At 48.8% G+C, this 24,144-nt stretch overlaps 2 protein-coding genes and 2 non-coding genes across 6 annotated transcripts; all 4 read right to left on the bottom strand.

The window, feature by feature from the left end:
• Positions 1 to 7,485: 7,485 nt before the first annotated feature.
• Positions 7,486 to 7,557, bottom strand: TRNAD-GUC (transfer RNA aspartic acid (anticodon GUC)). Its single transcript has one exon. It is a non-coding gene; the product is annotated as a tRNA-Asp (tRNA).
• Positions 7,558 to 7,946: 389 nt separating this feature from the next.
• On the bottom strand, positions 7,947 to 12,710 carry LOC123061531 (probable 1-acyl-sn-glycerol-3-phosphate acyltransferase 5). Of its 3 annotated transcripts, XM_044484684.1 has the most exons (5): positions 12,506 to 12,654; positions 10,212 to 10,920; positions 9,771 to 9,901; positions 8,381 to 8,627; positions 7,947 to 8,299 (listed from the first exon to the last, which is right to left on the bottom strand). In XM_044484684.1, the coding sequence occupies exons 2-5, from the start codon at positions 10,841 to 10,843 to the stop codon at positions 8,188 to 8,190; spliced, it is 1,122 nt and encodes a 373-aa protein (XP_044340619.1). In that variant the 5' UTR covers positions 10,844 to 10,920; positions 12,506 to 12,654; the 3' UTR covers positions 7,947 to 8,187. The 3 variants fall into 3 exon arrangements, with proteins under 3 accessions (XP_044340619.1, XP_044340609.1, XP_044340603.1); XM_044484674.1 differs by having other exon boundaries at positions 7,947 to 8,627; positions 10,212 to 10,941; positions 12,506 to 12,710; XM_044484668.1 differs by having other exon boundaries at positions 7,947 to 8,627; positions 12,506 to 12,655.
• Positions 12,711 to 14,971: 2,261 nt separating this feature from the next.
• On the bottom strand, positions 14,972 to 22,497 carry LOC123061524 (cyclic nucleotide-gated ion channel 4). Its single transcript, XM_044484657.1, has 4 exons — positions 21,781 to 22,497; positions 16,825 to 17,040; positions 15,986 to 16,744; positions 14,972 to 15,885 (listed from the first exon to the last, which is right to left on the bottom strand). The coding sequence occupies exons 1-4, from the start codon at positions 22,411 to 22,413 to the stop codon at positions 15,367 to 15,369; spliced, it is 2,127 nt and encodes a 708-aa protein (XP_044340592.1). The 5' UTR covers positions 22,414 to 22,497; the 3' UTR covers positions 14,972 to 15,366.
• On the bottom strand, positions 14,983 to 15,054 carry TRNAD-GUC (transfer RNA aspartic acid (anticodon GUC)). Its single transcript has one exon. It is a non-coding gene; the product is annotated as a tRNA-Asp (tRNA).
• Positions 22,498 to 24,144: the final 1,647 nt, after the last annotated feature.

The following is a 24,144-nucleotide window of genomic DNA, read 5'->3' as shown; positions in this document are numbered from 1 at the left end:
CTTATTCATCCAGAGCTACTTCTTATACTTGAGTGTAAATCTTAAACTGCAATGCTCCTTGCATCATCTTCACAAAAGTAAAAAAAAATCTCAACATGCATTTCTCCATTGAGTAAAGCCAGGAATTTCTTACAACATTACATAGCAGGCATAATAATTCATGAATCTAAACAACTGTTTTAAAACAGAACCGGCCGGCATATATAATCTATGAATCTGAAGAATGCAGTCCTTCAAAGAAAATTGGAATAAATCTGATAAAGAATGCTCCTGACTTCAGGTTGCATGCAGGAGCAGGACGAAGGCACGTTCTTCCCTAGACCTGTTCATCCGGAGCCGACAGTCTGCGCCTGCAGAGAGGGCACATCTCGCTCGCCTTGAGGGCGAGCAAGAGGCACTCGCCATGGAAGACGTGGGGCCGGAGGCACCCGGGCCACACGGCGATGTCGCTCTTGAGCAGCTCGAAGCAGATGGGGCACCTTTCTGCGACGAACTTCCCTCGCTTTGCCGGCCGCTCGCAGTCCGTGTCCTCGCCGTCGGCGGCCTCAGCTTGCTCCGCGCAAGCGCAGTGCACGTGCACGGGCTCCGGCAGGCGCAACTCCATGCCGACATGGTACCCGGGCCATGGCTCCTCTGCCATGTCCTGCAGCGCGGTGGACACGCCACGCATGCGTTCCTGCGTGTAGTCCTCACGCTGGAGGATGCCGACGTCAGCGATCAGCTTGACACGCGTGGCCTTCAGCGGGATGCCATTTCTACCGTCGCTGGAGAACAACCTGGGCCAAAGGGCCTGGAGGTCGCTGCTCTGGCAGGAGGGGTATATCAGCGGCGCCAGGGACGACCAGGCCCACGGCAGCGAGCACGCCGGCGACGCGGCGGCCGGGACGGCAAACCGGAGATAGTGCAGCTTCGTGCTCCCGCAGACCTCCACGCCGTCGGGGACCGCCGAGAAACGGTAGAGCACCAAGATCTGCTTACCTCCTCCTTGTCCTTGGCTATCAGCGGCCGGTAGATCATCCGGCGGCGGCACCACGGCGGCGACGCTCAGGAGGCCGACCGTGTTCCCCGCGTAGGCGATCCGCCGTCCCGGCCCAAGGAACCGCCCTTCGGGTGCGTACAGCACCCGGCGAACCGGCTGCCCGCTAACGGCGCGCGCCCCGGCCGCTACGTCCCCGTCGATCTTGAGCGGCACTTCGACCTCGCCATCGCTCTCCATCGATCGCTCAGCACCGTCGTGGACCGTGATCGGGTTTCTGGCGGACGGCGCGAGGTGGGGATTGACCATGGTGGCTCTCCCCCTCGCCTTTTATGGACTCGCCTGAATTCCAGAGAGCGGGAAGTGAGTTTGACTCGAAGGAGGAAAGAAACACATGTCGGATTCGGATAGTATTAATGCAAGAGAAAATAGAAAGAAACCAAAACCAAAATAAAATGGCAGAAGTGCTTAATTACCAGTACAGCGCAGCTCGTATTTATTGTCTTTCCTTTCAATTCTTTCCAAGAGAAGCGACTTTCGTCTCTCATTTTTTTCAATGAAAAATCTTCGTCCCTTTAATAACTCCTAAAACAGGGTTTAGATCTTATCGCGGCATAGTTAAACCGGTTTCATCAACACATACACATTTCACATAATGCTATGCGCCCAGCCAAAATGGTATACGCGCGCGCCCGCACCGGACCAAAACGGTGCCGGCTGAAATTTCGGCATTCCATCCCAAACCCTAACAACACTAGCTCTACGAGCGGTAGCCGAGTGGCTTCAACTTCGCGGTGACGGCGCGGCTAGGCCCGGTATGCACGGCATTGCTTTCTTGGAGCTGGCGGTGGTGCCGGCCGAGAGCAACCAAGGTCAACAAACCATCCGTACTACACACATGTCGATGATTTAAAGGTTTGACTTTGTCTCTATCATCATCATCGCATTTAGTCATGATCCTGGTACGGTTCCGTGCCCTAAGTATGTTTTGTGGTACTAGGATATAGACAAGATTGGACCCAAAATAGTGCCTTGAAATTTGTTTTCATTTCAAAGAGAAGTTTGTGTCGGAAGGTGGTCGCTTCCTTAATGTTGGTGGATCTGCGGCGGTTTCAGAAGTAGACCGAGACTTGGCTTCCCTTCCTAAGATTAAAGGTCGTGTAAAGGATGATTAGCTTGGGCAAGAAGATGTAAAATTGTACTGTGTTGTATCATCGGAATGTCTTCAGCGATGATGTTAGATTGTTGTTGAATGAGCATTTGTCGGTTGATGTCCGCCAATATTGTTGAGGCATGTGTTGTTGTCGATTATGTTGAGACTGTTGATGTTCTAACCAAATATTGTTCTTATAAATGACACTACTCATGTTGGTAGTTACTTTGAAGAGGAGTTAGGTACATTTACTGTTGAACCTAGCGAACATGTTTAAAGATGATACAAATATGGCACTAAGCACATTATTCGGAGTTCCAAAGAGCTCATGTAGGAAAAAGCATGAAGACAAGGGCAAGGATGTGCGCATATCTGATGAAGAATATGACAATTTCGATGAGGATTTTCTTCCGCGTAATAAAGACAAATCAGTGAAAGATATTTCATACAAATATGGTGAATATCAAAAATTGAAGAAGTACAACAAGAAGATGAATGCAGGAAAGCTCCAGTTTGATGCGATATTTATAGATAGCACATTTCCTTTGGGGTGACAGTGAGGATAACGAATATAATGACTTTGAGGACTCCACTGATGAGCTAGACATTGATAGGCACATGATGTTGAAGAAGTCAACATGTCCCAGGTTCAAAGGCAATACAAAAGTGCATTGGTTCTCAACAGGAATGAAGTTCTCTTGCAAACAACAATTCGTCCCAACCATGATTTCATATGGTATTTCATAGAAGAGACTACTTAGATTCATTAAGAGCGACAAAGTGAGAATCAGGGTAGTTTGTGATTGGATTCACTATAAGATAAGCATGCGTGCCCAAAAAAGATAACAAATTGGTCACTTAAAAGAGGATTGTTACAAAGTATGAGAAGTTGGTAATCTCCAACCCCACATGGAAAATCGAGAACTTCAAATCACATATGCAGGAAGAAACGTTTGCATTTGTCGACACTTATCAGATCAACAAAGCTAATAAGATGGTGATGGGAAATGGTATTATGAAACAAAGGTGAAATACTCTAGCATTTTATTATTATCAAGAGGTGTTGCTCAAAATTAATCCTAGTAATATAGTGTTAGCTAAGTTGGGACCTTATGAAGAAAAGCCTACTTTCCGGAGGTTTTACCTGTGCTTTGACGCATTGAAGAGATGTTTCATGACAAGTTGTAGAAAATGCATTGGGCTAGATAGTTGGGTTTTTTAAAAGGTGTAACAGATGGAGAGTTGTTGGGTGCCATGAGGGAGAGATGCAAATAACCAATAGTAATTGTGTCATTTTTTTCAAAGATGTTGAGGTTGGCCATGTGGTTGATTGGGTGTTCATCTTAGACCATCAAAAGGGCATTCTTAATGCAGTAAGCAATTGGTCACCTTTGGATGAACATAGGAATTTTACAAGGACATATATGCCAAGTGGAGGAATACTTGCAGAACAGGGAACTAGGTTAAAACTTGTAGCACGAAACTATGTGAAGGCTCTATGTAGACCAAGAAAAAGAGAGAAAGATGGAAAGCCATGAGAAAGCAAAAGGAAGAAGGATGTCTTGAGTTGGTACAATGATCAGGTATAGGAATGCAAAGGAAATGGGCACAATAAAAACTTGTTTGTTAACAAATTAAGCCTTCTGTTTTCATTCAGGTAATGGTCCAAGTCATGGCGAATCACGATTAGTTTCTCCTCAAAGGTAGGGAAAGTTCTTGTAAGTACATTTGCACTCTTCACTTCTTTGCACTCAATAATTACTTGGCAATTGAGATCTCATTATGTAGGACTTGTGCAAGGATCACACCATAACTCAGGCAGATGCCTAGAATCACCAAAGAAGAGGTTATATCCAACCAACATCACAGAAGAAGTGCACAATTTCTAAGTATATATCTTCAGTTTCAACTTTTTTTAACCGACAATTTCAACTATATTAAGAGCATCTTCAGCCACGTACCACCAATTTGTCTCCTCAAACGCCCACGGACGTGCCCGGTTAGTGACTGGGCGTGTCCGTTTTGAGCCCCTTTTTGTCCGTCTGCACGGCCACACTTCTTATTTTCTTCCTCATATGTCCGGTCACATGCATGTGATTGGTGGAGATGAAGAGAGAGAAATAAAAGAATGATTAAAGAAAGAGAAAAGGTGGTCCGGATGGGGCTATATCCAACGTGGCGGACTGAACTGGCGCGCCCGGGCACGTCCACAAGCCCTCATATCCTCCCCATATTTGAGATGGATATGAGGGTTCGCGGACAGACCAGACGTATAGGGATGATATGGTGGGTCCGGTTGGATGACGTTTTTCTTCTCTCTCCTGTCCGGTCACTGACCGGGCGCGTCTGCGGGTGTATGAGAGATCGTTTGAGGCGCCCGACTGTAGATGCTCTAACTTCCTTCTCTTTACTTACATCATTGCAAACTTTAAACTATCACCTACCACCTTGTAGTCTTGTACTAGATCAAACTAGTAAATGGCACGTGCCATGCACGTGTAGAGATAGTTATTAACACACATACATGTGGGTAATTTTAAGTAGTATCATACTCCCTCCGTCCCAAAATATAAGAACGTTTTTAACAGTAGCATAGTGTCAAAAACGTTCTTATATTCTGGGATAAAGGGAGTATTTCACAAAAGAAGTTAAGTAGTATCATGATTTGAACTAATTAATTATTAATTATAAAACTTTGCACGATTTACTAAATATATATGTGTAATACCGAATTTACACAATATAGAATACCATAAGAAAAAGGATACCAGGTTCGTCCTCAAATTTGTCTTAATAAAGTTTGAGTTTAACTTCAGTTCAAAACTGCGATACTTACTATGGCAGAGGAAATATTAGATTGAGCAACGGAGAGAGTATTGTTTGCAAGTTATTTATCGTTAGAAATAAAATAATAATTTAAACATTAATTCTGTCTGTTTTGCAGATCAGAGTTTTTTCACATAATTATTGATAAAAACTAAGAAAACAAGGGTAATAAATATTTGTAAAATAAATTTATAAGAGAAAGTAAAAGCTATTTAAATGTACGTATATTACATTTTCACCGTTTGCCACTTTTTTTAATCTGTTTTAGCTTGTGCGCCTTTACCCAGGCTACACCATCACATGCTTTCTCTCTCTCTCTCGTCATGATGCGTACTTGCTAGTTGCTACTGCTAGTACTTCTCGTGCCACTCTACTCTACACTTGTATGCATCACCGGAGTCTGCTGGAAATGGAAATTTCTGGATAGTGGCTTGGCTACAAAGAACGCAAGGAGAGTCACATGCACATCCTAGAAAGTACTACTACATCTGAGAGTGGCAGACTGGCAGCACAGAGAAATGGCCCAGCAAATCCCTGCAATGTAGGCCATTAGATTGACATATCCAGCGGTTCATATGCAGCCACGTATACCGGTAACACAACCCATTTAATTTGAGCCGTCCGATTAGGAAGATCCAACGGTTCATATGACTTGCTACTCCTATACTATATAGGAGTATAGATAATATGTTGAAGTCAAGTGCTAAGGAAAAGTTAACACAGTCCCAACACCCAGGACTTGGAACATCGACCATGGATATCAGTACAAGAGCACAATTTCCAAAGCAAATTCATCAGTTACTATCAATGTGACTGCTAGCAACGCTAGTGCATCATCTCGTGTCTTAGAACCATAAAAAATGTCAAATAAATATAAGAACATGCCACATATATGCTTTGAAGGTTAAGTTGTTTTATATGTCTAATTATGGTGCTAGAAAATAAGTTAGTTCTGTTTTGAAGTGGTTAACAATTTGCTTTGAGACATTTGTTGTTCAATTTTGTATAAGACTTTATAAACTTGTTTTTGTTAATGTGATCTAATGCAAACTTCATGTTATCATGTTGTTGTGGGATTTAAGTTCATAATTATTGCTTCCATCTGATGTATTCCAAGTTTTCCATAGCTTCCATGTTCTCATTACAACGATCTGATGTGTTCCAAGTTTCTCACGTTATCATGTTGGTTCCAAATTTTATTACAATAATCTGATGTGTTCCAAGTCTTCCATAGCTTCCGAGAACTCGTTGTAAGAAAACTTTACAATAATTATTTCCTTACAATATGATTGGGGTAGAGAGTATGAAAAACTAAATATATTTTTTCCAAAAGATAGAATTTTCTTGTCATGTGTCGTGTCCTCATGCCCAACAACAAAAGGGTTTTTCATGGCAAACATAGACACATTGTTGAAGTAGGATCAACCTTTCTTGCTGGTACTTTTGTGCCTTTAAACTTTTGTGATGAAGCTCGCTTAACTGATGTCCATCTCATCAGTAGGTTGCCTAGTCATGGCGGCATCAATTATGAAACCCCTACGGGATCAAAACAATAACCTATCATTAAAATAATTCGGCGCTGCTACCCCCCAGCAGAAAATCACGCACGACACGGCACACATCCTCCTTTACCAAGGACCGGTGTCATTGATAGAAGAGCACCAATGGCATGTCCGTCCGAGCGCCTTTGTCAGCCCATATGAAACGAATGCTTCCTCAATCGCTTCATCAATCACGGCCGCCATGACTTTTCTCTCCATCCCATCAGTTACACGGTATGCATGCACTCAGCTTCAGCCGATCCTTTCGACGTGAACACGTGTTTGTAGAAATCGGCAACGATATCTCTCATTTCGTTGCCCACAGTGAACCGAGACTCGTCCGGTTTAAGCAGTGCACGTACCATATTCTTACACTTAAAATGAAAAGCCATGTTCCGGAAATACCACGTATTTTGGTCTCCTCACTTTAGCCAATGACGATACATCACCTCTTATCTCTCATAGATTTCATGCAACCGACCCTCCAAATCCTGGACCTCCAGTGAGCACCCGGACACATCCGCTCGCTTTTAATTAGCTTCCTCGAGATCATGCTTCAGCGACTTTATTTGATGACGAATAAGCGAAATACCGTGCGACTCCAGTGCCGCATGCCGCGCGTGACGCTCGCCAGTTTCTCACATATCGCCACTAGCACATCTACTCTCGCACTTGCCTTGCTCCACGCCTCCGTGACCATCGTGTCAAACTGATAGTGCCGTAGCCACATTCTTTTGAACCTAAAATTTTTGCTTCCCGTCAAATGAAGTCGGATGAACAGCAAAATCAAAAAATTCTGGATTTTTTGTATTAAACTTTGACTAATGTTCTAGGATTGTTTTTTGTCAACCCTTCCAAAAATGTTGCAAACTAGGATGACATTGATTGCTTTACGTACACACAAGTATAAAAAGTAAGTAGGCCTCGATGTACAAACCCTAGTCCAGTAATCGAGCATCATGTACAAGTAAAATTCAAAAAAAAAAAGACGCCGTTGCCGGGGATCGAACCCGGGTCACCCGCGTGACAGGCGGGAATACTTACCACTATACTACAACGACCTTGCTGTTATGGATAAGATTCATTATCTTCAGAACAATAAGTTATCTTCTTCCCACAAGACATTCAACCAATGTGTTTGCTCTGCTTGTTGTGCTTCCACCACCAGATTGCTCTCTCTATAGGCTGAAATCGTAGCTGCTGTTTGGAGCGGTCAGCTAGCAGTTTGAAAAGGGGATCAACTCCATTTGTTTTCAAAACTGATTCGCTCCTTCTAAAACAAGGGTAGGTAGAAAGCACTGATTGATGTTAACCGTTCGGCTGTCTGCTTAGCAACGGCGAAACTGAAAGAATTCCTCAAGCATAGCTTTGTTCATTGTGGTTTCAGTTTCGACAATATAAACTGTAATAGAGTGGCGCATTCTTTAGCAAAGATATGGCTGCTTTCAAGTATAGACGAAGATACGTGGCGACCAATTTTGGCTCCGCCCACTTTTGTAGTGCAGTCTTTGTATTTTGCTCCAAAAAAGAGTCAAGAGTGGAGTTAGAAGTTCTACCCCCAACTGTAGATGCCACTCACCATACACACATACAAAAGAATGACACCACAGGCTGCGTATACGCAGTAAACATGTTTCTACCGCATGCGGACACACATACACAGCTTCCAGCTCCAGCTTACAACACCAAGCTCAAGCTTTCTTGGCGTGGGCGCCGGCCTCCGGCAAACACACGATCTGAGGCGCGTGTATAGAGTACACCGTGGCAAACGTGAGGAAAGAGGCGCTGCACGCCGCGAAGACCCTGAACCACACGGACGAGAACAGGGTCAGGTAGATGAAGAAGGCCGTCATGCCGATCACCGCAAGGAAATTCGCGACGCACTTGAGCGTGGACAGGTCTTCTTCGGTTCCTTCATTGGGGAAGTGGCCTTGTGCCAAAAAATCAGACAGGAGCTCGTCCTTCAGTCTGAACCTCTCCGTGAGCCAGCTGGATACTTCGTCCTCTGCTGTTGGTATGTCACAGACCTGGATGATCTTGGTGTGGACGTGGACCTCAGAGGGGTCGATGCCGTACACGTTGTCCATGAACGTCGGGAGCCGATGCTTGTATGCGATCGTGATGTCGTAAACTGCATTGATCAGAAAGCTGTAAGTCAGTGGGAGTGTAAGAAGGAATACTGAAAGTAAATGTTGGAAAGCTGTTCATAGGCAACTACATTATGTAGGTATTTCAAGCAAGTCACACTGCCCAGAATTCATCAGGCTTATGTTTGAGCTCTGCCAGTACAAGACAATTGCACTGAGATTTTAGCAATATCAACAACAGTCAACCTTTTGGGATACCTGGAGCATTAGATGTACTTAAGCCTGGGAATAGTTTGGGCTCAAACTTAAGCTTTAGTTTGGTTTTCCTAGTGGGTTGTTTTGGATTGGTTTAAATGGTCTGGAGCCGTAATGTAATCTGGTCTGGTTTGGATTTCAACAACTATTGGACTGGATTGGATTGGTTTGGACACAGACCAAGCAGTCTCAAAATCGTTTCGATCTTGTACTCTAAATCGGCTATCAGAGTCTACGAACTGCATACAGACCAGCGTCTCTAAAAGAAAAGACATACGAGACCAGCGCTTCAACGGCGGATCGCCGGGTTGTCGTTGCTACTGGAGTTCCGGCCGCCGCGTTTCCCTCCCTCGGCCTCATGGTCTAGCGGCAGCGCACCCCCGCCCCCCACCCTCTCCTTCTCTTTGAACCACTTGGCGGAGGCGGCGACATTAAGCCCTGTCCTTCTCTTTGACCCATGCCTCCGTCCATTAGCTTCATACTAACAACGCAGCAGCTTGTCAACAGTTTCAAACTACGGATTTAATCCAAAAGCGTGGAACGGTTTGGATTGGTTTGGATGGGAAAGACACTTGGCTTGGTTCAGTCTAGATTCTGTACTTCAATATTTGGATTGGATTGGATTGGTTGTTGGAAGGAAAGTCGAGTGGTTTGGGCTGGTTTTAATTTGGATTTGAAACTATTCACAGGCTTAGACGTACTTGGGATGTTGTTTCAGAACTAATAAGACAGGATGGTCTAACTAATAATAATTTGAACAGACCAAAGCAGTCCAGCGTAAAGTGCTAATGTCTGATAAATGCAAAACCCTAACACTCAGAAAATGGCTGCCAGGATCCTAACATTCAGAAAATTCCTTACAAATGCTACAACAAAGAATTGAGGTGATAAACTCCAAAGGAGAGTTATGAAGGGCAGAGACAGATGGTTACCAGCATCCAAGTTACTCCTCAGCTCTTGCAGGCAGCAATTGAAACCCTTTATCTTGGGAAGGAGGACATTTTTCAGAATAGGCAAACCATGCTCTGCCGCATACTCTTGACTTTTGATGCATTTCTTCTCGCTGAGACGTTAGCACAAATCAGCATCCACATTGAGAAAAAAGGAACCAAGTACAGGAAAATAGAAAATCTAGATGCAGAATGCTATTGTGCGAGTAAAAGAGCAATTAATAAGTGCGTCCAATATCTAAATTCATTTTAGAGAATGCGAAATCTGGATCCTGGATTATTTGTCCAACCAAAAAATTAGATCGATGGAATGCTGAAAGGTGAACATTCAACAATATATTCAGCAGACCGGAATGTGTGCCCAAATAAAGCAGCTGATAAATAGAAACATTTAGTAATAAAATGTATGGGAACAGTTCTTACGTATAATCAGTGCCTTCTGGAAAAACTGCAAGCCAAAGGGGATCCTTGGGGTACTTCAGTTGAGAAAGCCTTCTTCGGATTAGTGGTTCGTCAACCTCCCAATTCCGCTCTACTGGAATAAACTCAATAATGTGAAATGCCCAGTTGAAAATAGGCAACTTCATCAAACTTTTCTTGAGGATGTACTTGATAGACTGCAAACGGCCTTTCCTCAATGCAAGATCCCACAGGTACATCCAATCTACCTCAGTTCTGTGGTTAGCAAACAGCAAGACACACTCTTTTGGGGGCACCTTTTCACCAGAGAAAACAAACCTTGTCCTGTTGATCTTCTCAAACAAAAAGGGAAACATGGCTAACCACATCCCAAACAGAAAGCACGTCCACTTTCTGCTGTAATGCACACTGAACAACCGTACGACGAAGGTTGTCACAGGGGCTAGGTAAACCATCATCATGCATGCTGTCACCGGCATAATCACCAAGCACAATACACCACGGCAGCGCCTCCATGCATTCAACGGACGGTGTCTTGGTCCATTGTTAAAACTTGAAAGACCGGGAGGGTCAACACTTTGCACTTGCTTTCCATTCACGTGATTCCCCGGGGAACCAGCTGAACCGTTCATCATGCAGTACCAAAATGTCAACAGTTATTCTTTTCTGAACTTCACATTCCCAGCACCAAAGGAGCCATCTAGAATTTCACCTGCGATGGGAGAAATGAGATCTGCACAGTGTTAATTGAGATCAAGACATAAGCATGCTGAATTGATAATACAAATTAGCGGTTCGCATAATTTATGCAAAAAGTGCACCTATAATTTTGCTGCTCTATGGAAATGTATAATAAAAACTAAGGAAAAATAGCCAAAATAAGGGACTACTAAAGGCCTGACACATGCCTTATGCAGTAACGTTGGGTAATATGTCAGTCTATAAAGCATTAATCCAAGAGAAAGTTAACACAAAAAGATGGTCCCAACTAGCAGTAATTCGTAGATAAATTAGCATATCCAATTTGGAGTTAACAGTGATACCACACCTGACAACCCTAAACAAATGTCAGTATCTACGAGTCTAGAAGCCACAGGGAAACCAGAATGCATGTTTGTATGCCCCTGTAGGTGATGGCAAATGATAAGAAGTCCTTAAACTATGTGGGCAAATACATCCTGAAAGATCCAACCATAAATCTTACAGGCAGACCTAACTGATAGGTTGACACGGATGGTTTTCAGCATGTGAGCCATGAAACCTTGAACAGGGCATTCATGGCAACGATGGAACCCCTAACCAAACTGCACAACAGAGCTATCACGGCAAACATCTGCCTGCCTCTACAAGTCTAGAAGTTGCAGGGAAACCAGAATGCATGTTTCAGCATGTGAGCCATGAAACCTTGAACAGGGCATTCATGGCAACGATGGAACCCCTAACCAAACTGCACAACAGTACTATCACCGCAAACATCTGGCTGCCTCTACAAGTCTAGAAGTTGCAGGGAAACCAGAATGCATGTTTGCATGCAGCTGTTTGTGACGGCAAATGATAAACTAGTACACAAATCCTGAACCTGAAAGACCCGACCACAAAGCTTACACACAGACTTAACTGACAGGTTGATACAGGTGGAATTCAGCATGTCAGGGTCAAATCTTGAGCAGGGCATTCATGGCAACGACCGAATCCCTAACCAGACTGCAAAGCAGAAGTATCACAGGCCAGCGCACACTGTAAGCATAAACTGGAGCAGTCCTAGCAAGCACCAACAGAGAAAATCCGACGAAAATCGACCGGGCATGGAGCAGCATCAGAGACAGCCTGAACGCCGCTGGAGATTTCCCCACCTGTCGCCCTTCCCCTGGCACAAGGACGGCCTGGCGCTGATAAATGCTCGGGGCAGGGGCAGCAAACCGAACTCCACGAGCGATAAATGTGCGCTGGGTCCCCATGGTCAGATCCCGAATTCCCTATAGTGGCAACAAAGCCGCACCCGCACCCACACCCACCAAAAAACTGCATCTGCACGTAAAGGCCAGCAACCCAGCAATGATGGCCGGCCGCCGGGATCCAATCCTTCCCCCCGCCCGCTTCGAACGTCCCGGCAGTCCGGCACCAACCGCCATGGACGCCAATTCGGTGCGAAATGCTGCTGCCGAACCTCAACTATCCATCAGCGCAAGCGCACGGCAAGTGGGGCGGGAAGCTCGTGGTGCTTGGTGGAAGCGGAGGAGATCCGCGCGGATCTGCGGGGGTGGAAGAGGAGCGGCGAGGAGGGAGCTCGTACGTACCGGAGGGGGAGCCGGCGGGGCGGGGGGCTCGCGGTCGCTGCGGGCGGGCGGCCGGCGGCGAATTTGGAGTTGGACTGGGCGTGTTGGTGGGGTTTTGGCTGCGGGCGGGCGGGCGGGCGGGCGTGGAAAACTGGTGGAGGAAAGCGAGTGTTCCGGGGGGAGGGATGGCGGATTGGGTATGGGTGTGGACTGTAGTCAGAGGTGGTGGATGGGCGGGCGTGGTGGGCCGCGTGCGCGAGTGCGAATCTGGAAGGATGATGATGGGGAGGGCGACGGTGGCGGGGGGGCGTGCCGACTTGCGTCCGGAGGCCACGCCTGCTCGGGCCGCCGGACCGATGCACGTGCAGCGCAGATGGAGTGTCTCCCGCAGAATTTCCTTTTTTTTCCTTTTACAAAAATTCAGGTGGGGTGTTGTAAAATAAGTCCTTTTTAGTTTAAGTGGGTTGGATGAGCCTTCTGTCTTTGTTGTGAAAAGTAAGTAAGCTCGTTTATTTCAACATAGCTGGCCATGATGGCCAAAAACATTCACTGATAATCTCATGAGACTAATTGGGTGTTGCTTACAGATTTGGTCAACCATAAACAAGTTTGACTTCGGACAAACTCAAAACTTCGATTATTTTGAAACTGAGGTAGTGCGTTGTAAAGTCGGGTGACGGGTACAACATTTGGACACGATGCTCCATTACAAAAACAAGCGTAATGTCAAAACGCGTCTTATATTATGTGACCGAGAGAGTAGGATGTATTCGTTGAGAACTACTTCTTTTTACTTGTGTGTACTGCAATGCACTCATGCATCATCACCGCAGAAGAATGCTCTAGGCTTCAGCCCTGACTTCTTCATCCTGAGCCGACGGCCTGCGCCTGCAGATGGGGCACTTCTCGCTCTCCTTGAGCGTCCCCTCAAGGCACGTGCCATGGAAGACGTGGGGCGAGGAGCACCCGGGCCACGAGGCGGCGTCGCTCTCCAGCGGCTCCAAGCAGACGGGGCACTTCTGCGCGGCGCCCTCCTCCGTGACGATCTTCCTCCGCTTCGTCGGCCGCTCGCAGTCGGTGGCGACGGCTTCATCTTCGTCCGCGCACTGCACGTGCACCGGCTCTGGCAGGCGCAGCTCCATGCCGACGTGGTACCCGGGCCATGGCTCCGCTTTTATGCCCCGTAGCGCGTCCGTCACCGCATACATGCGCCAATACCTGTAGTCCTCGAGCCGGAGGATACCGACGTCAGCTATCACCTCGAGACGCGTGGTCCCCGGCGGGATGCCCACGGCCATGTTCGTGACCAGTTCGGACCAGAGTTCCTGGAGCTTGTTGTTGTGGCGGGCGGGGTATATCAGCGACGCCAGAGACGACCAAGCCCACTGGAGCGAGCCCGCCACGTCACCGGCCGGCGGGACGACGAAATGGAGATAGTGCAGCATCGTTTTCTTGGACACCTCCACGCCGTCGAGGTCGGGTGCCGCCTCAAACTCGGTGTAGCGGTAGAGCACCAAGATCTCCTTGTCCTTGCCTCCTCCTTGTTCTTGGCTGGCGGCCGGGCGATCAGCCGGGGGCGGCACCACGACGGCGACGCCCAAGAAGCCGGCCGTGTTCCCCGAGGAGGCAAACTGTAGTGTTGGCTCAAGGGACCGGCCGTCGGGCACGTACTGCCCCCGCAGTAGCGGCGGGCCGGCCCAGACGCCGCTCGCCGCGGCTGCTACGCGCGAGTCAATCTTGATCGGCACCTCGACCTCGTCGTCACTCTCATCCTCGTCATAGCTGTCATCGCTGTCGTAAGACTCCTCGTCCTCCTCGCCGTCATCGGCCTGATCTCCGCCCCCAAGAACCGGCTCTTCTTCCTCCTTGTCTCCCGCCAAAGCCGGGGGCGACGGGAGCGCGAGAACGCAGCTTTGAGGCCGGACAGTCGTGTCGGTGGAGTCGCCGAGCTGCTTCATTGTCAACGAAACCATCTCGTCCATCGATCGATCAACGCCGTCGTCAACCATGGCCGGGTTTATCGATCGGCCGATTGACAGCGGCGCGACGGAGCTTGTAGGTGGAGGTGGAGGTGGAGTTTGTTCTTGCCGGAGCAAGATGAGAATAGAACGTGTTGGCTTCGAACTAGGCCATGTTGCCCCGCCTTTTATCGACTCTGTCCAATCCGAAACCGGCTCTAAGCAGTAGAATCAAAAAAAAAAAGTTCGCATTCGTTTCAAAATAGGATAGAAACACATTCTCAAAAAAAGAGGAAAGAAATGCTTGTTGGAAAGCAATTGCAAAGAAACGCCTATTTTTCCTTTCAAAAAAAGAAAGAAACAATTGGGGGAGATTTAAAACTGCACGAATTTGGAAAGAATGAAAAATCGCCTATTTTTGCTTTCAAAAAAAAACAAAGGGGAAAATCTAAAAATGGACGAAATAGGAAGTAGGCCTCGATGTACAAACCCTAGTCCAGTAATCGAGCATCATGTACAAGTAAAATTCAAAAAAAAAGACGCCGTTGCCGGGGATCGAACCCGGGTCACCCGCGTGACAGGCGGGAATACTTACCACTATACTACAACGACTCCGATGCTACAATGTTTACTGCATAGGTATTAACATGTGATAGGATATTTGCTTCATAAACTAGTCTATAAGAACACTTTCGACGTATGTACGGTAAGATTCACAATTCGTATCGCCATATTCTGCAAACACACACAATATCCACCGCTTTTCGTTCATTCCATTCGGGACTCGTAGCTGAAGCTCACTTCTCCTCTTCTCTGTACAAACAAAGCCAGTTCCGAGCAGCAGCCAGCAGGCAGAGCATCCGTGTCCTGTGCTAGAACCAACCTCTGCTCTGACTCACGACGGCGGGAATGCTAATGCCAGAGCTAGAAGGAGAAGTCGTCGTCCTGGTTGGGCTTGGGCGAGGCGAGGATGGCGGTGTAGAGCCGGAGCTTCTCCTCGCCGAGCGAGGAGCAGCGCGACAGCGGGCGGCGCGGGCGGATGAAGGAGAGCGACTCGAGCGTCTTGCGGTGCTTGTAGCGGCGCCACGCCAGCTGCACGGCGACGGCGGCCCAGGTGCGCCACCCCGGCGAGTAGTAGCGCGCGCTCCGCCGCACCCGCTCGTTGGTGAAGGTGTAGCGGAAGTGCTGCGTCACGTACTTGACGTCCGCCGCCTCCAGCCCGAACACCTCCGTGCTCTCCAGCGTCACCAGCGTCGCCGACGACGCCGGCAGCCGCCCCACGAACGGCCGCCGCAGGCACCACGACAGCAGCTCGTCCCCCGTGAAGTTGCCCGGCCCCAGCATGCAGCAGCTCGTCGCCCCGTTCCGCAGCTCCTGCCTGCACTCCAGGTGCCCCCGCACGATGAACACCATCCGCTGCACCGGGTCTCCCTCCCGCACGATCTGCATGCATGCATCCAAATTCCAAACACCAAAAATTAACACCAACACCATCACATCATAGCCATTGATTGATTTGTCGGAGCTCTGATGAACTACTTACGGTCTCGCCCTTGGGGTAGATGAGGGAGCGGACGCGGTCGCACATGTTCTCGAGGACGAGGTCGTCCATGTGCTGGAAGAGGGGCACCTGGCGGACGAGGTCGAGGCAGAGGTGGTACTTGATGTCGCGGCGGAGGGCCTCGGGGAGGTCGCGCACGATCTGGCACTCGTCCACGCCGCGGGTGGCCGCCCACCGCTGCCGCTCGAACTGCCGCACCCGGTGCCGGTAGCTCTGCGGCAGCTCCTTGCGCTTCATCCACCACTCCAGGCTCCGCAGCCGCGTGTGCATGGCCTGCTTCTTGGACGTGGTGGCGTTCAGGAACACCTTGATGTTGCCGATGAGCATGGTGACCAGGATGAGCCCCCCCGTGATGGTCACGATGTTGAACACGATCTCCAGCCACTCCGTCGTGCTCTCCAGGTTCCCGAACGTGCTCAGCGTCATGAGGCCCCAGAAGATGGGCAGCAGCATCTTCTCCAGCCGGCTCGTGTTGGCCACCAGCATCACGGTCCACTTGTAGGCGCCGAACTGGTACTTGTCGCCGCTGACGAGGCACATGCTCCTGGCCGTGGCGTCCGTGGCCCAGGCGAGCCTGTCGCCGGCGACGGACGCCGCGGTGCCGGCGCCGCCGTAGTAGAGAGGGCTGGGGCACGCCAGCGGCCCCGACGCGCACCCCGGCGGCCCGGAGATGGAGCACTGCTCCTTGAGGCACTTGGTGGCCCTCTGCACCCCGAGCAGGTACCAGCACGCGCCCACCGCCTGCACGTAAACGCAATGCACATTAGCAACTTGATGATCATCCTTGCATGCGGATGGACATGGTGAGGGAGAGGACTGACGTGGGCGGCGACAAAGTAGGCCATGAGGTTGAGCACGATGCCCCACCAGATGGTGCCGAAGATGTGGCCGGACTTGTCCTGCGTCCGCCGGAGGAAGGAGACGGAGTGGTAGATCTTGGGCAGGTACTCCAGCAGGAACGCCACCAGCAGCACCGTCATCACCGCCGTCGTCGACCCCGCGCGGATCATCGCCGGCGCCGCCACCCAGACCACCACCTGCAAAATGAAACTCAGTTACGCGCGCGAAATATTGATCATGCGTCTTTTTTTTTCAAATAAACATGGATCATGCACCGTCCATTTCGCTACAGCAACCGAATTAAAGCACAGTCTTGTTAAATCTCAGTCGGTACTATATTCTTTTTGATTTTACATTAAGATCCATGCAAAAAAAATAATTTTCTTTTGCATATTATGTCACTTGGTCCACCCAGGCACCCACAGGACGCGGTCAGATTTTATTTCCTTTTTGCCACAATATGTAATAACAAACAAATTTATTTGCAAAAATTCAAAACAAGATTAGCATGTGCAAACTACTGTAGTGTAGTGTGTTTGACTGATGAAAGTGACTATGGCCCTGTTTGTTTGAGCTTTTGTTTTTTGCTTTTGCAGTTTTTTCAATTTTGTCCAAAAAGCCATAAAAGCTCCTAAATAGATGCTTTTGGAGCTTTTATGAATTTTGAAGCTCAATATTGTTACATTGTCAAAAGCTAAAAAAAGCTTCAAAAGCATCTATTTAGGAGTTTTTATGATTTTTTGGCCAAAGTGCAAAAGCAGAAGTAAAAGCCCAAACAAACAGGGTCTATACAAAGTTGGGCGTCTATAATGCAAAATGCGCCACGCGTACCAGTTATTATGTTTCTAAGATTGGCATGGCATGGGGATCGGTATATACTCGAACCGATGGGATTAATACATTGATCGGTACGTGCCAACGTACGGCTGAACATTGTTAGATAGCATGCACGCAACCGCAACCCACATGCTGGCATTCTGCAGGACGGTAGGCATTTTCTTTGGCGATTTCCAGAACTGATTATAAGTGAATATTGCGCGCGCACGTGGCTTGGAATTTTCTTTTTCAAGGTAATACCTGTATCATTTCTTCTATAATAAAAAGGTCAAAGTGCAAGCTAAGTAGACCCCGAGTTGACAAAACTAAATAGAGCAAAACGCTAGGCTTCCCACAAAGGACCATCAGCCACACCCGCAAAAAAAGGGACCATCAACCGAGAAAGAAAATCACAAATCAAAACCAACGCATCCCCTGAGCATGACTCCAACGCATGGCATCTGCCTCCGGCACTCCCGTAGCAACTGCCACAAAAAAATGCGACGAATCACCTCTTCACCCAAGCTTGATGTAACTTTATCGTGGGCATGTAACTTTGCGGATCTCCAAAGTAACTTACCAAGAGATGAAGCCATTGCCATTGAACGAATTTGGCCGAGGCAGCACCTCGGACACACCATCGAACTTCAGATCTGACATCTCCACATAACTAAGATGCCGAAGGAGGAAACAAATACCTGCCAGCCACCAACTATGAACCCAGTACACGGTCCGTCTTCCAGATGCCGTTGATGCGGACCACTATCTGCAACCGTTCATCGACTACCTCCCAAGCTCCACGCTAGCATTGGAGCAGATGTCATCGCAACAACGGAGCGCGAGTACACAAGTCCGCCATAGGGATGCCGCCACCGCCGCCACGAAATCCTGGCTTGAATAGGCTAGTTCCCAAATCCACCGCCAATCATAGAGTTGGTCATTTTGTTGTGGAAGGATTTGGGCATCTTTATTCAGTTCAACCATCATCGCCACCTAAGTCAAGACGTCGAACGATCCAAAACATAACCTATTAGGGTCCTAAAACCTAAGGGCTCATTTGATTCAAAGGAATTGCATAGGATTTTTGAAGGATTTGAACCCTTAGAAATTTTTCCCGTGATGCTCACTTGATTCGTAGGATTGGCATCCTTAGGAATTTTTCCATAGGATCCATTTAGGGCCTCTTTAATTCATAGGATTTCCAAAACACGGAATAAGAAAAATATAGGATTAGAGTGGAATGTCGTCTTGAATCCTACAGGATTGTACGAGTGTTTGTTTGTGCATAGAAAAAACGCAGGATTCTTTCAAATAGGTTTGAGTGGATGGGATGTTTCCTATGAAATCTAGTGCAATTGAATCCTATGAAAAAATTCCCATGGTTTACAATCCTATGAATCAAACAACTAAGATATGAAAAATTTCTAAGGATTATAATCCTCCAAAATTCCTTTGAGAATCCTTTGAATCAGAGAAGCCCTTATACTACATTTTGGAGGGATATTTCCATGCACTCAAACCTCTTTGTAGAATTTTTTTGTTTTTCCTGCGGTATCAAACATTCTTTCAATTCCTGTAGAATATTACGAGACATGCCATCCTATTCCTGCATTTTTTCTATTCCTTCATTTTGACAATCCTACGAATCAAAGAGGCCCTAAAACTACCCAACTTGCATGCGATGGATCCGATGACCGTCCTTACCACCTCTCAGTCATCGGCAGAGAAGAGAGCCACTAGAGGACGGCGCCGGAAGGCTGGCCTCGCTTGGAATTTGGACAGGCGAAAACAGACGGCGCCAATGCCCTATGTACGTGCGTATCTCTGTCTGTCTGTTCTATGTAGCCCTAAGAGTAATTCCAATGGGGCGATCCATTTCGTCTGCGGCCGTCCATTTGGGTCGGCGCGGACAAAAAAGCCGACCCAACGCGTCGACCCAAACGGACGCGCGTCCGCTTTCGTCCGTTTGCTGACCCATTTTCGGTTCATTTTTTAGTCTGATTTGCGTCGGCGCGGACACAAGACGGACACGCGCGCGCTCGCACTTTTTCCTCACCGGGCCCGCTGGTCGGTGGCACATTGGATTCACACCCTCGCCCGCCTGCTACGTCGCCGACGCTGCTGGCCATTTTTTCAGATAAAAATGGATACATAGATAGTTCTAGCGTACACAGATAAAAGAAAAGACCACTACTCGTCGCTTTCTGACTCCGACTCGGTAATGTCCTCCTCCGACGTCTGAATGTAGGCGTCAGCATACGCCTCGTCTTCAAAGTCCCAACCCGCCGTTTCTCGTAGCTCCAGTTTCAATTGAGTTGCCTGCTTCCGCAAACTCTTGTCCTCCCGATAGGCGGCTCGCTCCCTCCTCCCCCGTCCCTCTCCAACCTCCTTTGCTTGTACAACTGGCGCTCGTCGACGATGTCCTGCGGGAAGCCTCCGCGCCACACCGGCAAGGCTTCCACGTCCTTCTCCGCGATGGCGAGGCGACGATGCCGCCTCCGGTGGACACGACGATCCTCGTCGGTGAAAAGCCGCGGGAGAGGTGTCAGATCCTGCGACCGCTGGCTCGACACGTTGGGAAAATTCATATCCCGACGAGGCCTCAGGAGGCGCCACATCGCCGCCGCGTCGTGCGCGCGGGCCGCCTCCTCTGCGGTGTCGAAGGTGCCGAGGATGAGACGTTTCTCGCGAAACCAGATCTCGAAGGAGAAGGCGTCGGAGCGGCGCTCGCGGACTCCGCGAAAATCCGAAGCGCCCAGGCGGCGGATCGACATGGTGGCGCAAAGGCGGCGAGAGTGGGTGGCGGACAAAGTGTGGAGGAAACACCTTCTTTATAACGAGCGCCGGCCGCGGCGTGCGCGCGAACCTTTCCCACGCGCTGAAGCGCCAAAACCAAGGCGATGACATGATCTAAAACGCATGCGGTCATGAAATGGGTCGACCTGTTGGACGCACTGACGACCCAAAACTAAAAAAAAATAAACGGCGGGCGAGCAGCCGACCCAAACGAACAAAAAGCGGGCAAAAACGCCGTCCGTTTGAATCGGCCCGTTGGAGTTGCTCTTATACGTTCATACCGTGCTAACCTTGAGCATGGGCATGGGGATGGCGGTCGATTGGAGCCTGAACACACGACAGGAGCTGGTACAGGGCCCAGCGCATGCCATGCTATTGCCATGCATGTCCTTATTCTGGCAGATATAATGCGACGGTCGGTACGTGCACATACGTACGTACGGTGGACGAACAAGGCGACGATGCAGCCACGGAAGCTCCAAGCCGTGGCCCTGTGCGGACCGCTTGGACGTACTCCTTCCGTCCGAAAATACTTGTCATCAAAATGAATAAAAAGATGAGTATGTGTGTTACGAGCCGATCAGCTGACACTGACAGGGACGGCACTTGATAGCCTGTTGAACAACTTTCCGTTTTATGTGCGAATATTCCCCTTCTGTGCATACCGTACCGTGCTGAGGTGTGGAGATAAGGTGGCGTGTCACTGCACGGTACAGTAGTTCGCGGGACATTTGTTTTCTTGAAGGAAAATGTTATCCACGGTTTTCTTACTGATCAAAATAGTGTAGTATGCTCGACTGTGGTTAACTGAATTTGCCTACGGGTTACTGAGCAAAATGAATGAAGTACATTAGATAATAAGGGCATGTACAATAATTCTATATTAAAAGTGCCACGTAGGATAAATGATGAGTGAAGGAAAGAGAAATCATAAAAAAAGGGTTGTCTTATCTTATTTAAGAGAAGACAAGAGATGATCTCTTAGCATAATTTGTCTCACCATACTTTTAGCAACAACTAATTATTGAAGATAGAACTAAAAGATGATTCATTATAGGCATGTTTTTTTTATCATCTCTAATTTACATGTAAAACTTAAGATAAGACTATCTTATCAACCATTGTGCATGCCCTAATCAAAACAAATTGAAGGGTGGTGCTAGCAAAAAACAAACCAAGAATGCAAAAATGGAGGTGCAACGCCGTGTAATGTAAAATCCATTGCATCAATGTTTGCATCTTTGATCGTCCAGCAGGTTTTCAAGAAATCCAGCTGAAGTTCATCGTAGAGATGGCTCAGGGGAGGACACGGAAGGGGCACGCACCTGCATCACGGGGAGGATGACGAAGAAGTCGAGCGCCATCCCTTTCCTCGACCTGGCGTACGCCGGCAGGCTCCGCGCGGCCGCGGCGTCGACCTCCGCCTGGTCCACCGCGGCCTGCTCCTCGTCCGCGATCCCGCGCCGGCTCCGCGCAACCGCCGTGGCCGCAGCGCGCGCGACGCGGAGCTGCGTGAGGAAGTTCCACGCGTGCAGGGCGTCCACCATGCAGCGGAGCGCGGTGACCGCGGCGGCGAGCCAGCCGTCGAGGAAGACGCACATCAGCGGGCCGCTCACCGACACCGCGTACAGGAAGAGCGGGTCCACCATGAGCCCCGCCGCGCAGGCCAGCAGGTAGGCGCGGTTCCACTCCCGCACCCACCGCGCGCGCGGGTCCAGCGCCCACGTGTCTCCGACGCGCCACTGCCCCAGCCCCAGCTGCTGCCGCCGCCGCTGCCACCGCCGCCGGAGCTTCACGCCCGTGCTGCCACTGCCGCCGGACCTGCTGCCCTCGGCCTCGACCCGCAGCGGCGTCGACTCTCCGAGGCTGTCATCTCCTCCTGCTGACCGCGCGTCGTCGGCGCCGGAGGGCGAGGCGGCGAACGAGGGCGACGAGCGCGTGGAGAGCTCGCCCGACATGGCGGCGCTGCGGGATCGTGTGAGGTGGATTGTTCAGCTTGCATACAGGGCACAGCTAGCTGGGTAGCTCAGCGCATTGATAGGTATTCTGTACGTAGATATATATGGCGCACCGGTGCGTGCAACCACAGTACTGTGCCGTACTAAAATGACCAGGCTAACCTCCCCGGGCCAAGTAGGATTATCTACTGATCAGTTACGCATTAGAAAATGGTATCAGCGTCAACACGATCGCGAGTCGTATATAAGTACAGTATGAGCTAATGATTAGTAGTATGAGCTTAGTATGAACAGCCCGTTTTAATTATGTGGAACTCGATCAGTGAGATCAGTGCACATCAAATGTTGTAATATATTATGTGATATTCCTCAAAAAACAATGTACTGGTATGTGATATATATGCATTCTGTATGAGCTTTTCGAAACCTGAAAGGGTTTATTTGCGATGGTCATGGAGAACCGGAAGTGTGGAATAAAATGGTTGCACCAACGTACAATGATTCGATCCGGCCGGGACTTGCGTGATTGCGTTGGCGTCGATCAGTGGCGCTGTCTCTCGATAAATGAACGCGGAGTCGACGACGGAAGGCGAGACAGCGCGCATGCGAGGTGTGCAGGCCAAGGCTGACGACCATGGTTGGTCCCGGCGGCCACCCCAGCGACATCCATCACACTCCGTCGTGTCCATTCTGGATCCCCGTCAACAAATATGCTCTCCGTCTCGTCGGGGATTGTCGCCTCGATCATTTGATGATTACTCGATCGGTTAGATGGATACACACTCCTCTCCGGCTCTCGTCAGGAGATTTTTGCACCGTCGGATATGACCTACCCGGCGGAGACCGGAGAGTGCTCCACCGCGGCCATGGGATCATGGAGCAAGCCCGGCCGGCGCCAACCGATCTATCTGTCGGCTACTTGCTGGACGCTTTTTCCTCGCTCGAATCATGCATGCATCCAAGATAGGAGTAGCTAGGTAGGCACCGCTGGGAGCTAGGAATGCAAGACCGATCGGCGTCCCTCTCCGGCTCTCCGATTATCATTTACGATTACCAATTATTGAGCTACTAGTATGAATGTAGTGACGCTGACGCGGGTAGCCAGGAGCATTCAATTGCTATATGTATGGTGGTTGTGCCATTTTCCATGTATTTTTTATGCGTAATCGGAATGTACGTATGTGCAATCTTTCTACACTATGAGATCGTATCGTACAATCTGCTCAAATTAATTAGATGACCCCAGCTGGTAGGTGCTGGGCGACCGGCCCAGTGATGAATTATGTTGATGGCCGCAGGAGAGAAGACAAAGTTATACTAGTAAACTAAGTCTAGCTCAGACCTTGTGTTGGGACCTGTCCGTTTGGGTTTAAGCCTTAGACTTGTTATGTTTGTTCTCACTATTCTGAATTTATTTTTCGGTGGTAAGCAATGTGCCCGTGGATAGTGAGGCGCATGTGAAGACTTCATCAATCTCAAGACCTACGTGCTCAGTCTTTCAGAGATGCTCAACGGGGTACGACGTGTGTATGTGTGTGTGTATGTGCGCGCATTCATAAGAGTGAATGTACGTGTATGAGAGCGCCTACTTTCGTGTTGTGTTTAAAAAAAGACAAAGTTTTTTTTTGCGGGGGTCAAAAAAGACAAAGTTATAGGATGAGTACCAGGTTTTGTGACATGTTCTCTCTTTCATGCCGGGTTTTAGAGAACCAGATAAATAATTCTAGTGTG

This window comes from Triticum aestivum, chromosome 1A (assembly GCF_018294505.1).
Source record: "Triticum aestivum cultivar Chinese Spring chromosome 1A, IWGSC CS RefSeq v2.1, whole genome shotgun sequence".
NCBI classification, from domain to species: domain Eukaryota; kingdom Viridiplantae; phylum Streptophyta; class Magnoliopsida; order Poales; family Poaceae; genus Triticum; species Triticum aestivum.
This window is presented reverse-complemented; position numbering and strand designations above follow the sequence as displayed.